Here is a 17037-nt window from a genome sequence, read left to right as displayed (position 1 = left end):
CTGCTCTTCTACAACTCGCTCTGGTCACTCTGGTAATATCTGTTGCACAATCTAATGTTATTGAGCCTGACAGGACTGAGCAAGAGTTGTTCTTTTACCAACATCAAATCTACACCATACATCAGTTATTAAAAACTGAGTGCCCTGATCTCATCAGGTTCAAGCGTGGACTCTACCATGACGACTTTACGTCCGTACATTTGGAAACAGCAAGAATTACTTACAATAATTTACTGAAAACTTTGATGTCATGTCGTTCTGATGTTCTTAAGACTCAAGCAGTGAGAACCAGTTCCTCTACCACACCAGGTAATACCTAACTTGTAAAAGGGCAACTAGGGTTTGTGCACAACTCTACTGGTTTCTACCAAATTAATTAATTATCTGATACCTTTATTTAAATACTTTGAGGTCTGCTGATAAGTTTTAATAAAATACTTAACCTACATTTATATAAACCATCTCAAATATGTTTGTATAAATATGCGCATGTCATTTATCGTGTACAGATCAACAGCGGAAGCTTGCTTCAGAATTAAAATTCTGAAGCAAGTTGATAAGTCCTTACCACAAACTTGAACTACCTGTATATGAACTACCATACTAAAATATTTTTGTATAAATATATACATGTCATTTATAGTGTACAGATCAACAGCAGAAGTTACCACAAAAAGGACTACAACACTTCGACGTACAAAAAGTAATTCTAAATGAATGCAGAAAAAAGTTTTAAATGCAAAAATACATCTCTTAAACTTGGAACACTGAGAATATTATCAATTTTTACTGCACTAAGTTTTAAAAAAAATTTGTTTTTCAAATGGCATATTCAAAGCTGCGCCTAAACAACATTTATAACCAAAGTAGCTTTAATCATTTTTTGTTTACAGAAGTCACATCGACGTTGGCGGCTACCAAAAAGGTAAGAACAACAACGACCAAACAAGCAACAACAACGACCATGCCGGTAGGCAAAGGTAAGATTCTCATTCCTCACACTTAGCTGGGTCTCTTCTCCTAATAACCATTAGACTGTCTTACTCTTTGACCAGTTACTTTTTAAGTCTTTGCTAGACAAAACAAATCATGATAGTTTTTCAATAAGTTTGCCTTATACTTTAATAGATTGCCAGGAACATTATGAACTTGGAGCAACTGCCTCTGGAGTCTACCTAATAGATCCACCTACAAGCGGTGTGAAACCATTTCCTGTTTGGTGTGATTTTTTTGATGGCCATGGATGGACTGTCTTCCAGAAACGTTTCGACGGCAGCGTTGATTTTTACCAAGACTGGTCACACTACAAAGAGGGATTTGGCACTATAACTGGAGAGTACTGGCTAGGTGAGATTACTGGAATTAGTTTCTTTTTAATGATATTATTACCAGCTATTTTCTTTTAAATATTTTGTCAGATTGTTCAGCATTAAGTGTTTAAATCATAGACTCTTTGAAGAAAGGACTGCCCATTGTCAGGCTCAGGATGTGTAACTTGGGTGCTAGATTTAAATTGGATGTATCTTTAAAATTGGTTCTAGACGGTCTAGAGAGGTGATTCCGTTGCCAAAATGGAGGTTTCTAAGGACAGCTGATTCTATTATGCTAAATTCAGTGTACTAAAAGGTCATCTAGAAGGTAAATAAGTCAAGTTCCAAAGACAAATATCATAATTTGGCTTAAAATTAGTCAAAATTGGCCTCAGCATGGGTTACAAGAGTGATTTCAGTGTCTATTGATGGGCTAAAATCACTTCTAGATAAAATAAACAAGATCGATGCAATGAAAATTACTACTACTATGCCTATTTTAGTAACTTACATGCAAAGGTTTATCAAAATGGTTATACTAGTAAATATAAGTACTTGATTTGACAACTTTTCTCGCCTCTTCAAACAACCAAGCTGCTTCTCTTTGTCACTTTTATCAAGCACAAATGACTAAGAAAATATTAGACAATGTCACACATGCTCCATGAATTATTGCCATAGGGCTGTGAATATGTGATATTGCTTGGCTAAAGTAAACACAGTAACATTGAAGGTTACAGTCAATGAATAATCTATGAGCAGCCCAAACGAAGTAAACAGTGGACATTTTTGGTACAGTCAACCCACCCTTGTTCAAGTTAGTGATAAAATCAAAATCTGCAAGGTCTTCAGCTGTCTCTGGTTCTACAAAGTCTGCTGTCCCAAAAACTTGTGCTATAAAACCCCTGCTAAGAAAATCATTTTTTGTTTTGATGTCTCATCAGAGTTTGTCAGTTCCTGGTTCGGCAAGGTGGCCGAGGTCGAAATGAAAAACTTACCAAGCAAATCTTAAATGCTTTTGTGATATCAACGAAAACAGTCATTGAGGCTGCAGAGTTTCTTCTAAATGAACATAGCTTCAGCTATGTCTTACCTGCAAGATTTTCTGATGAAACTCTTGAAAAGTTCTTCGGTCAGGCTCGAAAACACAGTGGGGGTAATTCCTTTTATTGACGGGGTAGGCATCAAGGCAAGTGCCAAGACTAAGAATCTACACTCACCACTTAAGTATGAGTTCATATCATCAACCCCATCACAAGCTATGTCTTGAACAAACAACATTTCCATTGATAATGAGCAATATGATCTTACCATTACTGACACTGAGGAACTGATAAACTCGGATGAGACATCAAAACACAAAATCATTTTCTTAGCAGGGTTTTTAGAGCACAAGTTCCGTGGGACAGATGATTTTGTAGAACCAGAGACAGCTGAAGACCTCGCAGATGCTGATTTTATTACTAACTTGAACAGGGATGGGTTGACTGTACCAAAAATGTCCACTGTTTACTTGGTTCATGCTGCTCATAGATTATTCATTGACTGTAACCTTCACTGCTGCTGTGTTTACCTTAGCCGAGCAATATCACTTAATCATAGACCTATGGCAATAATTCATGGAGCATGTGTGACATTATCTAATATTTTCTCAAAGTCATTTGTGCTTGATAAAAGTGACAAAAAAGCAACTTGAGTGCTTGAGAAGAAAAGAAAAGTTGTCAAATTAAGTACTTATTGTTACTAGTATAACCATTTTGATAAACCTTTGCATGTAAGTTACTAAAATAGGCATAGTGGTAATAATGTTCATTGCATTGATGTTGTTTATTTTATCTAGAAGTGATTTTAGTCCATCAATACACACAAAAATCACTCTTTTAATCCATGCTGAGGCCAATTTAGACTAATTTTCAGCCAAATTATGCTATTTTTCCTTGGAATTTGACCTATTTAATTTCTAGATAACCTTCTAGTACATTTACTTTAGCATAATTAAATCTGCTGTCCTTAGAAACCCCCATTATGACACCACAATCACCTCTCTAGGCCATCTAGAATCGTTTTTAGAGATACACCAATTAAGTCTAGCACCCAAGTTCCAAATCCTGACCGGCACAGTGTGCAGCCCTTTCTTTAAGAAGTCTATGGTTTAAAAGTAAACCAATTTCTATTAAGTTGGTTTAAAATACTTAAAATTTCTATTTTCTAGACTAAAATGATGTTATAAGCTATATCTAAATATACTAAATAAAATGTTGTAAGTGTCGCATGTGTGGAATAATTGTCTCGCTGATGAGTGGTTGCTGATCTGGTGCATGCTGACTGCTACTTCGCTCCAACAAGTCATAAATCTAGCTCGCTCCTGTAATATTGGTGATATACCTCTCCTTGTGTTTGACACTCTGTAGAGTGGTTTGCTTCACTGAATAGCCATTAGTAATTGTTGTAGCCAGTTAGTCTCTTTCATATTAAGTGGTGTTGGTCAATAATAATCATGATTTAGTAGCAATTTTGTGCTGTTTTCATTCATGAGCTCTTCATCATAATGATCAGACAACTCCCAATCTAACTGATGTCCCATATGGCATATACGTATTCACATTGCATCAAGTTTCAAGTATGCACAAGTTTTAAACTATTTAAACCTCTCTATTAAGTTTAAGTCTATTCAACGTTTAATTTAGTTACTTGGCTTATAAATTCAGTAATATAACAAGCTGAAGATCACTTTCCTATCTTTTTTGGTGTCTAAGTACATTTTCCAACTCAAGTCTGTTTTATTCAACTCCTAATAACATATATTAGTAATCAAAGTTTCACTAAGAAAGATAACTAACTGACATCTATGACCTAAAATGCCAGATGTGTTCTTTTATTATGTATTATAGAATATATGCTTCTAAATGGATATTATTATTGTATGTACCAATTTTATGTTTGTATATTTCATATTTTAGGACTGGATAAGATCCATGCTTTAACTCAGACTAATAGGAAGCTGAACATTCTTGTGAAAGCCGCCAATGGGACTATACTGTCTGGAACCTGGTCTAGCTTTATAATTGGGAGTGAGGGAGACAATTACAAGCTAAGTGTGAGTATGTAGAGCATAAGGACTAAATGAAGTGAATGTATGCTAGTAGGGAGGGAGACAACTACAAATTAAGCTTGATTAAATAGGGAAATGTGGATTGAATGTAATGATAAAAACTGATTAATAGAAACATTGTATATGAAGTTGGTAAAAAGAGGTGGAATTGTGTGCTGAGTTGATATGATGACAGTTACATGTAATTCACAGTTGGTAAGAATCCTATCGCTCCGAGATCTTCTCCAGCTAAATATGATTGAAATGACAAAGTTACTCTGAAAAGAAAATATTAAAGGTTGACTTGCTACAATATTCACATTACAGATATTTGGTATCAAAAGATTCAGCATGTCTTACTCTGTTGTGTCGTAGGTGCAGAAAATGTAGAAATGTGATTACTAGCTCTTAAAAGCTAAAAAACGAACAGTTAATCGCGCCATCATGAACCCGCCGTAGATTGAAATCAGTTTATTTCTCTGATGTAGTCATTACATTTGATTATTGTTTTTGTCACGTGATGTTCTCACGTAAATTGAAAAATCAATAAAAGGCTCTATATAAACGTCTCGTAGCGCTAGTTTATGACAAACACCTCGGGTTCTACCAAAAGCCCGTATCAAATATATATGCTCACTACTTTACTGTTTTGTTTCGGCTTGGTCTGATTGCCCAGTCGTAATTTGATCATGTGACCCATACGTCTTGCCAAACAGCGTGAATAATTTGGCAGTGTTTTTCGACTATTACAGGTGATCAACAGGCTCGTCATGTTTATTAGAGGATGATATGCGTCTTTCGAGCTAAGTTAAAAAATTAAACAAATTTTCACAGTAGATTATGAGATATCAGTGCTCAAAATTACAGCATTACAATGATGATGAATTTGACGTGTGAGAACAATAGACATGGTTTCATTGAATGCGAGAAGTATATTTTTGAAAATATTTCGACGATTGAAGTTGGGTGAAAATGTAAACAGAAGCCATATTGTACAACTATGTCCAATTTGAGCCAATTTGGAAATAGATTCTAATCTATGGGGGTCTTGTGATGGCAGTGATTAACTGTTTGTTTTTGAGCTTTCAAGAGCTTGTATACACATTTCCACATATTTGACACCTACAACACAACAGAGTAAGACATGGTGAATCTTTTTATACCAAATCTAATGTGAATTGTTTTGCAAGTCAACCTTTAAGTAGTTAATCTGAAGAAAAAATATCAATATGATTTTGAACACTAAGAAGGAATGTGTTTTTCGCAAATAAACTGCTCTATAAATTGTCTCTTACACATAAACATACCTCCTATGAGTATCAGTCATCTTAATGTTGTTGGTCTACTAACAATTATATGTATATAAATGGACCTACCCAGTGAGTGTTACCTCTGCCTCACACTGAGTAAATTATCTGTATTTTATATTCACAAAGTTATTAATAACTAAAACTTCAAAACTTAAACTAAGTAAAAACTAGCTGATAAAATTCATGATGAAAATTCATATAATATATTAATAAAAATCATAATTAATATTAAATTAACATTTAATAATAATAATAGACCTAACAAAGAAACATGAGTGGACATAATCCCTTAAGTTGATATCACTTCTTACCTCTCTAAACAATGCTCATAACACATCATAATTATTATGTGAACTAACAAGTTATTACAAATATATATACTGTAGGAGTTATCTTTCCTCAACCTATTACAACTTTTCTCTTTTAATTTGGGTCATGGCTAGCTTTAGATTATTTCTGGTATATATTTAACCATAGGACGTGAAACGCATACTTTAAATGTAAAACTCTGTTGAAAAACAATGGTCGTGTCAAATCCAACATCAAAGTGCGCTTTTAAATAAATGCAATATTTCTATGTTGCTTTTGCTTGATAAAATATCATAAAAAGAAGATTCTAACTCGCTATATCTGATGTACATTAACACTTACAGCTCTCACTAAACATTAAGCTAGCTATTTGGTTTGTAGAATACTTTCATTCAGTTAGTATTTTCATTAAAAGTGTTATAACGATAAAAACTGATTTTCAATTGACAAAATATAACTGCTTGTAAAGCTTCAATTCATACTCTTCTAATGGGCGAAATTTAATAGATTTGTATGCATAAGTAACAAAGGGTTTTAATCACTGGATTTCTATGCATAGAATAGATTCGGAGTTGACCTCTGCTGACCAATTTGCACCATACCGTTTCCATGATTCAAAGTTGCACTTTATCAATTTTCCAAGACTAGCTATGTACTCTTCAAAACAGAACTTGTTAAGATATACTCACATCTGGGTCTGGGTCACTTTTTCATTAAAGCTTCATACAATTGTTGTACTAACTCGACCAAGATATCTGATCAGAATTTTTTTATTATTGATAATATGAGTACCCCTCTATACTACAAAACAGCAGTGGAATGTACTACTTGCTATACAATTATTACATCAAAGGTTGCATGAATGACAATCAGTTTTAGCTAGAAAAATGTTTTAATACTTGAAGCGTTAAGCTTAGGAATAGTGCAGTGGGAGGCAGTAAAAGTAGCAGGATCATTTGTTTAATGAATAACGTAATAAAAAATAAAAAGATATTTATATCTTCATTGTTGTATGAGCAACCTATCCTTAGCAAAAGTATCTATAATAGACCCACGTGATAGTGTAATAAAATGCAGTGATATTTTTACTTCTATCGGGAAAGCTTATTTGGGTAATTGATAAGCTTAATTTGGTATTATCAATTGTTATTAATTCAAATCCATCCGCTGTGAGAGTTTCTGTGATTTTAAATAGTAGGTTCAATGCAAATGCCTTTACACAAATTTTACTAATCAAAATGGCATCAACTTCATTTGAACTTGATTGTTTCTAGGATTCAGAGTAAAAAATGCTTCGATATGTTCAAAGCATTTAAACCCAGTTAATGCATAGTGCACAGTTAGTTTTAATATAGAGTACATAATGGGTTTCAATGTAAAGTACACAAAAGAGCATTTGCACTTCCATGACACTTATCAAAATAATATATTGCATAATATACAATTTTCTTTGCTGTGGAACTTATAAAGTCATTCTTTAAACAATTAAAAAAGTTATTAAAAGTTTTTTTTTATAAAACTTGATCTTTAAAATACAACAAAACGTTCTTTTTTACAAAAATTCAAATTTTGGTAAATAATAAAGTTTTAATGCTCAAAGTTATTATTTCTTTGAATGTACTATTCATGCTAAATAATAAATTATTTATTGTAGATTTGTCATTCTCCACTGTATTAATCTGTATTATATTATGTGTTTATGTATCTTACCAACAGGTTAGTAGTGTAGCTTATAATGGGAGTCTTCCTGAGTACGGTCTTTCCTACCACAATGGTATGTCTTTCTCTACAAAGGACCGAGACCATGATGAATATAGTGGTGTAAACTGTGCAACAGACAGGCATGGTGAGTATAAACATGTATGTAGCTGTCCATCTTTTCACAGCTCATATAAACATAATTATATTTAAATGAATCCTAATACTACTATTACATGATAACTAGTTATTTTATACTATATAAACACTATTAACTCTACAAGACTTATTATTATAACATAACTAGTTAGAGTGTCTATCATGGAGTGTATATACTAGGTGATAGCATAAGATAGCTGGTGAATATTTAATTTATTACTAGTAAACTGCATAACGTTGCTATAAATTTAGCAGCTAGGAATGCAGGCTAAGCGAATGTAGTGCAATCATACCTCAACAAACGAGTGCCCCAAGATACAAGCAAATGGAGATATCAGCAAAATTTTGAGTCAGTTACTACTTTGAGATATAAGAAACCTTTAAGATATGAACTTACAACAGGTTGTCAATGGTCATCAAATGGCCCAGTATGCGACAGGCTGGGTTCGAGAACAGCATAACTCAATTTATTTTGTTGTTTTAGTGAAAAAAGTACCAAAAAATTGGCTAATAGTTACAGTAAGAGCTCACAATGGTCATCGAACCAGAAGCTGTTAATATAAAAATTAGGACGATGACAAAATTAAAGTTTATTAATTAAAATAATAAAACTTAGCTTTAAGTGTTTGACTAAATTCATTTACATTGGTTAACGGCCAAGTGAGAGAGACTTGACAGCTTTGTGTTTGATACACTAGACTAGCATGATGCAGCACGTAACATAACGGAAACTTTTAATTTAAATTCATTTATATGAAATTAAAAGTTCCAGTTATGTTACGCAGCGTCACGCTAGTCTAGCTTATTGAAAAACAAACTTTCGAGTTTCTTTCACTTCGCTGTTAGCCATTACATCTGTCTCAAAGTTAAACACTCCAAACAGTACTGTACTCAGTAATGTTACATTTTATTGCAAATCATAACCACTAAATAGGTAATTGTTACTTTGTGAGCATAGATAGTTAATTACAACATTTAAAAAGGTATTTTTTCATAATTTTGTCCTGTTTTAGGTGTTTGTTCCTTAGTATGCAAACAAATTCATTTTTATTTAGTTAATTTGTAGAGAAAATATTGCATTGAGATACAAGCACTTTGACATATGATTTCACGCCAAATATGTATTAAGGTTGTATGACACGGTTTCACTTTATATTCAAATAAGAGTAAATGTTTTAATATAGCTTTGATTACGGGGTTATTTATATTATCATATGACTTATTAAGCTTTATAGTGTAACATGATTTGTAAAAACCGTATTGCGCATAATCAAATAAAGAAAACAAATTACATTTAAAGATAATAATAAGTTATTATTGCAATAAATTTCCAGCAATTATTGATAAATTCTTAATTATCATTGTGCAGTATGTCTAACCTTGTTAACCTTTACAATGAAATTGCTAGGAGATTGTAACTCCTATAGACACAAAGGAGTGATGGAAGTTTGTCTAGCTAAATTTTTACCATCTTCATTGTCCTTTTTTTAATATTTTAGTAATGATTATGATACTAATAATTGTAACTTGTATCAGCTACTTAAAAGTTGCATTTAATTTATATGTTTAGTCAAAATCCTTATCTATCTGTACCATGATATTGTATGGTGATGACAGCTGGTCAGCTAGATCTGACAGTTGGTGTCTGAATGCAGGTTTGAGAGATTGTATGAGTTTAAACCATATACTTTAAATCATCATATGAACTTTAACCTTAAACATCAAACTATGAATAGTTTAAACCAGATTCTTATATAAGTTACCTGCAGTAAAACACATTCTAATGAGCAGATACCAACTGTTGATATTTATAACTTAAGAAAGTTTTATTTTAAAACAGCTGTCTGTCTCACCTAAATAATCAACTGCATAAAAGTATAAGGACAATAGCTAATAATCAAATATTTACTGGAAATTAACACAATGTTATTATAAAGCTAGCAGCCAGGAACACAGGCTACATATTATATATAGCATAGACAGATGAGAGCATTTATTTGGATTGTAAACTTAGATAATTGTGTATATTGCAGGTGCCTGGTGGTACAAGAGTTGTGGGTCTAACCTCAATGGTGGCTATAATAATACTGACCTTGCTTCGATCCACTGGGATCACTTATACCAGCTGAAAGAGACAGTGATGAGAGTCAGTAGAGATTAAGTTGTATTAACTCTAGTCAATAGACACAACTAACTAGTTACTAAACTCTATTGACTTTATGATGTACAAACATGACTCTGTTGGAACTCTAATATACATGTATTATATTTATAATTATAGTATATGTTGGTTGTCTGCTGATGTCACCATAAACACTCCTATAAGTCTCTTATGATTTTGTCTAAAATCAAATATATCATAACAAACGCACTTTCTCTCACTATTGTAGGTGAAGTTGTAATTGTTTCGTAAAATATGGCTGCTGTCCAAACACCATGCATTTTGGGTAAAGCACCATCAATCAACTTATTAAAATATTCACAAGTTTATTAGAGAGCTGATACTTTTTTGTCAAATTTAAACTCATTACTACGACAATAATGAATATAATGACAATTAAAATGACCAAAAACACATTTAAAATTTCTGTCACTCGTTTTAGTAATGTGGAGACCCTTTTGAAAATGTAAAATCAAGCATCATGCATATGAGCACGAATAAGTTATCGATACTCCAATAATTTAATTCACTGTATTGCTTTATAAAAAGAAGGACGATTATTTGTTTTCTTTTGTTTGCTGCTGAAACTTGTTTCAGTTAATTTTGTTATCAATAGCAACGTTATGTGTTTTATTGATTTTGTTAGTTTCAGTTTGTTTTGTTATTGCTAGCAACCAAACAGCGTAAAACATCTAATTGAACGCCATGGGGCTCTATTTTTGAACCCTTCTTCTATGGTGGCGGTCAGTTAGAGGAGGTGTTCAAAGAGAAGCTCGCGGTGTATTTTTCCAATGGCTGTTAAGACTTTTTGGAAGGAAAATCTAGCGCTATTGCGGGTGAAACGAACATCGCCTATATTTTGCTCTCTTTTTTCGTTGGACAATATTAAACCTGTTGGATGCAATAAATCTGTCAACTTGTCTCTAACATGTCAAAGATCTCTTAATAAATGTGCATCGAGAAATATATTTATTAGTTGATATCTGTTGTGTGCAATTGACATTTGATGATATTATAGCCAGTGTTCTTCTTTGCAATTGGCTTGAATTTTCAATTTTTATTTCATTTTGAATTTGAAGACATATTTTTAATTTACATCTCTATTTGATTTTATGACCACTTATAAAAATGACCGTCACTAATAAACTTTTGTGGCGTCACGAATCCGGAGATGGCGTCACAAATAATTGTTTTTGTGACATCACGAATCCGCAAATGACCATTACTAATACATTTTTTGTGACGTTATTTTCACATTCATGCCGTCACCAATACAGTTTTTGGTGATGTCACAAATCCGGAAATGACGTAACAAATAAAATAAAAGCTCATTGCACTCTTTCATATGTGTTTGCTTCAATTTACAGCCAAAACTAACTTTTTATGTGCATAATAAGTGGAGTTATGAGCATCGTTCCATCGTAACCCATGTTAAGAAAGCTGCAAGGATATTTATAAATTATACAATAATAATCTATCAAATGATACAAATATTTATATTATGAACAATTGAAATAAATGAATCAAACTTATATTACATGCAGAAACAAAAATTAAGGTTTTCAACACAAAAGTATTTCTATCGTTTGCTCGGATAGCTGCGTTCTGATTCTTGCTTGAATGAAACAAACATATTTTAGTTGCCCAATACTTCGTGTAGTATCCTCCGACTTCAACTCTTCTTTTGCACTGCTGAACTAGTCGATGTTAGCGTGCAAACATATTTTAGCATAGCTTTCACGTGCTGCATTTAGTACAAACACAACTAGTAAAAGTTTGCTTAGTAAACGTAACCTTTGGTCCAAAACTTGCAATCGGGTATTTGTACGCATGTCCTTCAAAGGATTAGAACCGCGTTAAGCAAGGACCACTATTAGCTTGAGATAGTAATCACTTCTATAGCGTTGCTTTGAAAGTTCATCTACCGTCGTAAAATTAAGCCATTTTTTATATGTAGGCTTCTTCGAAGTAGAAAGACCGTGTTAAACAGAGAACTACTACTAGCCTGAAACCGTTATTGATTATTCCGATGGTGCCGCTTTTAAAGTTTTAACAAAAGAAAACAAAAATCTTTGGAATTGGATAGCGAGATAATAAATTGTTTGTGATATAAACAATTCATTAATAATTCGATTTTGTGTACACTTTTTTACTGGTCAGTTAATATTATGGGCTCGTAAAGATCAAATAATGCCAAAGTGGTGGTCAATCATGGTGGCGTTCAATTGGAGAGTGGCAGTCTATTTTTCAACCCTTCTCTCAGGGTGGCTGTCAATTAGAGGAGGCATTTAAAAAGAGGTGACGTTCAATTAGAGGTTTTACGATATGTTATATTGAATGTTGTTAATTTCACTTTGTTTGGTTATTGCTAGCAGCCAAATATGCTGTATAGGTTGTTGTCAGTTTCAGTTTGTTTTGTTGTTGCTAGCAACCATATATGTTGTGTAGGTTGTTGACAGTTTCAGTTTGTTTTGTTGTTGCTAGCAACCATATATGTTATGAAGGTTGTTGTTAGTTTCAGTTTGTTTTGTTGTTGCCAGCAACCATATATGTTGTGTAGGTTGTTGTTAGTTTCAGTTTGTTCAGTTATTGCTAGTAACCAAATATGCTGTATAGGTTGTTGTCAGTTTCATTTTGTTTTGTTGTTGCTAGCAACCAAATATGCTGTATAGGTTGTTGTCAGTTTCAGTTTGTTTTGTTGTTGCTAGCAACCAAATATGCTGTATAGGTTGTTGTCAGTTTCAGTTTGTTTTGTTGTTGCTAGCAACCATATATGCTGTATAGGTTGTTGTCAGTTTCAGTTTGTTTTGTTGTTGCTAGCAACCATATATGTTGTGTAGGTTGTTGTCAGTTTCACTTTGTTTTGTTGTTGCTAGTAACCAAATATGCTGTATAGGTTGTTGTCAGTTTCAGTTTGTTCAGTTATTGCTAATAACCAAATATGCTGTATAGGTTGTTGTCAGTTTCAGTTTGTTCAGTTATTGCTAGTAACCAAATATGCTGTATAGGTTGTTGTCAGTTTCAGTTTGTTTTGTTGTTGCTAGCAACCAAATATGCTGTATAGGTTGTTGTCAGTTTCAGTTTGTTTTGTTGTTGCTAGCAACCAAATATGCTGTATAGGTTGTTGTCAGTTTCAGTTTGTTTTGTTGTTGCTAGCAACCATATATGTTGTGTAGGTTGTTGTCAGTTTCAGTTTGTTTTGTTGTTGCTAGCAACCAAATATGCTGTATAGGTTGTTGTCAGTTTCAGTTTGTTTTGTTGTTGCTAGCAACCATATATGTTGTGTAGGTTGTTGTCAGTTTCAGTTTGTTTTGTTGTTGCTAGCAACCATATATGTTGTGTAGGTTGTTGTCAGTTTCAGTTTGTTTTGTTGTTGCTAGCAACCATATATGTTGTGAAGGTTGTTGTTAGTTTCAGTTTGTTTTGTTGTTGCTAGCAACCAAATATGCTGTATAGGTTGTTGTCAGTTTCAGTTTGTTTTGTTGTTGCTAGCAACCATATATGCTGTATAGGTTGTTGTCAGTTTCAGTTTGTTCAGTTATTGCTAGTAACCAAATATGCTGTATAGGTTGTTGTCGGTTTCAGTTTGTTTTGTTGTTGCTAGCAACCAAATATGCTGTATAGGTTGTTGTCAGTTTCAGTTTGTTTTGTTGTTGCTAGCAACCATATATGTTGTGTAGGTTGTTGTCAGTTTCAGTTTGTTTTGTTGTTGCTAGCAACCATATATGTTGCGAAGGTTGTTGTTAGTTTCAGTTTGTTTTGTTGTTGCTAGCAACCATATATAATGTGTAGGTTGTTGTTAGTTTCAGTTTGTTCAGTTATTGCTAGTAACCAAATATGCTGTATAGGTTGTTGTCAGTTTCAGTTTGTTTTGTTGTTGCTAGCAACCAAATATGCTGTATAGGTTGTTGTCAGTTTCAGTTTGTTTTGTTGTTGCTAGCAACCATATATGCTGTATAGGTTGTTGTCAGTTTCAGTTTGTTTTGTTGTTGCTAGCAACCATATATGTTGTGTAGGTTGTTGTCAGTTTCAGTTTGTTTTGTTGTTGCTAGCAACCATATATGTTGTGTAGGTTGTTGAAATTACTGTCCATTGCAGCGGCAACGCAAATTTGTTTATAGAAGAGCATACGGAAGAGCATATAGAAGAGATATGTGTATCACTTTCTAAAATAAACTTGCTTGAACTAATGTAAAAGGTTTGAAGTCGTTTTATGTATAAATTGACCTTCCGGCTAACGTACAACTGTAGCCTACACACTGACACTCTTCATACGCTAGACACAACATATTTTAAAAGCAGATGCTCAACAGGAGCTTAGTTAGTAAGAAGACTGGAAAAGGCTATGTCATACTTTGTTACTTTACCTACTGAACTGGTTTAAGGAAACCAATAGGTAGGTTTTATTTTATTCTCCTTTATTCTATCTTCTAACTCATCTATCTTCTTCCCAGAGATAACAGTAATTATTTTTAATATTTGGTAGTGTCACAGGCCATGGTTTTATGTATATGCATGTACCTTTGCTCTGTAAATTGATCAATATTATTCTATACTTATAGATTACAGAAATGTAAATTATTGAATCTTATAATTTCAGTTTTGACAGTGTAATGCTTTACAATAAAGTAAAAATTATAGATGTATTAGTGATGATATAGTTATTTTACACACATTTACTTCTTGATCTTCTTCTCACCCCTCAGTCTTTGTCTCAGTTCCTTATTTTTTCTTTTGGTAGCCCGAGTTCTTATTGCTGGTGGGGCTTTCCTTGATGCTTCCAAGGCTCAGTCTTTTGACTGTGGTAGCCAGGTGATCTGTTGCTATGGCCCTAACCACAGTGCTCTGCCATTACACTTCCCACCAGTGGAGGCCCTGAAGACTGATTCCACTCTGAGTTAAGAGGGCAGAGCAGCTGGTGCTGGGCACCAAACTCCAGCCTGGCCACTCGGTCTCCTCAAACGCTCAGTCTGCTCTCTTCAGACGCTAGGCCCTGATGTGCTGGTTTGTCTGCAGTGTCATGCATTGCCACTGACTTCTGTTTTCTAACAGCTGCCTGGCCCACTCTTTCTGTGTTCCATGCAGTTCTTCATCGGCCTGCAAACTGCCGAACAGCGAGTTAGCCACTCCATCCAGCTTTCGGGGCCCATTGATGAGGTAGAGGTATTCTCTAGCGAAGTCATCAATTTGGCTACTCTCTTCCGAGGCAGGGAGGCTGCTATACAGTGTTCCATTTTAACACATGTTAAACCTCACATTATCTAAGGCCAGACTTTGTTACTGACAGTGCCAAGGTTTTCATGCAATTTTGTCAGATCGAAGGGAGATATACACTATCAAATACTTACTCAGCTACCATAATACTGATAAGTAGGTGACAGACAGCCTACCTGACATTTATGTTTTACTATTATAAACTTTGAATACCATCAACAAATGAATGCCGATTTTATGTTGTACATGTAGCTACTCACATGTATTATATAACATACTTTTAATATTAACCATGCATATAAAACGATATATCTAAAATCTAAAACACACAGGGTGATTTTGTTGTGGGCGTTTTGAGGAACATGGAAAAATCGCTGGCGTGTACCCAAACAAACTTGGGTGATTTTCTAGCAAGTGATAACATAAGTATGCTCACAAACATCCAATAAAATTCTGTCTAATATTTTTTCCAGCTGACAATAAATTCAACTCAATGTGAAGCCTTCAGCAGCGATGTAGACAGCAACGTAAACAACTTCGACCTTTATAAAAGCCAATCACACTTTTACGAATTGCTCGCTACAAGAACACATAGAAAATATTTTTATATTTTCGACAATATTATTTAAGGATTTGTATGTACCATTTAACTAACATTCAGTTTTAATGTAATACAGTTATGTTTAAAATTTTCAAGATTGTCAGCGATTGAATTCCAAATGTTAGTTTTTATTTCTGTTTCTTTGTCGTCCTTTATGTTTGCATCTTTGTAAACCTAGTGTGTTGGGTATTACAGGACTGTGTGTGATCTTATTAACTATATGAACAATTTACAGCTCATATTGCAGATGTTTCAATTGTAACAAAATAGCAAAATGGTGTTGGTGTACATTGGTAAACAGTGATACAATAATTAGAAACCAAAGCATTGCATTCTGGGGAAAAACAACCAATCAAAGTGCACCTCAAGTGTGATAAAATTCTGATTGAGCAAGTCTCGCTTTATTACTCCGCATCAACTTGCTCAGCGAAGTCCAGCTAGAGTAGCGCCATGCAGCATGATATCACACCAAATATCACCTACATGTAGTGTGTTTTTACCCTGTACAGCTGATCTCCAAGTACCCCATTGAATACCCTGGAACCAACAACATTTATCACGCAGACCATAGTTTTTGTTTGGTTTGGATGAGTTATCCTATTGGCTTTCTAACCAACTATCTAGCTCTTCCAAAGGTGAATGTCTATATACACATTTTCTATGGTTGTGGTAATTTTAAAATTATATATGATTCATATAAAATGAGGCGTGTGCACCTTCATGTCAATTTACATCAAGTTTTCATTCTTTTATAGACGTTAAAGTATATTTTGCAGAAGCTGAATAATAAACAATATTTTATAACTCTAAAGCAAAATCCAACATAAAACATATCTTTACTACAATAAGAACGGTTTCTTTCTGTAAGTTTAGACGGTAAACATATAACATTGCTATTTAAACAGTAAACAAAACAGAGAAAAAAGATCAGAATCAACAATCACAAACTGAGTCAACCATCACAAACTTTCGATGAGGAAACGATGCACCAACAAGTGATTCATCAATATCTTGTTTACAAAAACTTCGAACAAGTCCTGTTAGACTAGGTTCCTCAATGAAATCTCAATAAATCTAGGACACAGCTCAAACCTAACTACGTCAAATACTAACCGTAAAACATCTATTTGATCACCACCTTTGTTTCAACTCCACCTATAATAGAACACCGTTATAGGAAGAGT

General features: G+C 33.7%; 1 protein-coding gene across 1 annotated transcript; it reads left to right on the top strand.

Moving 5' to 3' along the window:
* The first annotated feature begins 964 nt into the window (after positions 1-964).
* Positions 965-14940, top strand: LOC137396761 (angiopoietin-related protein 1-like). The gene is made up of 6 exons (XM_068083071.1): positions 965-980; positions 1129-1347; positions 4271-4407; positions 7737-7866; positions 9911-10027; positions 14780-14940. The coding sequence occupies exons 1-6, from the start codon at positions 965-967 to the stop codon at positions 14938-14940; spliced, it is 780 nt and encodes a 259-aa protein (XP_067939172.1).
* Positions 14941-17037: the final 2097 nt, after the last annotated feature.

This window comes from Watersipora subatra, chromosome 5, assembly GCF_963576615.1.
Source record: "Watersipora subatra chromosome 5, tzWatSuba1.1, whole genome shotgun sequence".
Taxonomy (NCBI): Eukaryota; Metazoa; Bryozoa; class Gymnolaemata; order Cheilostomatida; family Watersiporidae; genus Watersipora; species Watersipora subatra.
The sequence above is the reverse complement of the archived record's forward strand: the minus strand, read 5'-3'. Positions and strand labels throughout refer to the sequence as shown.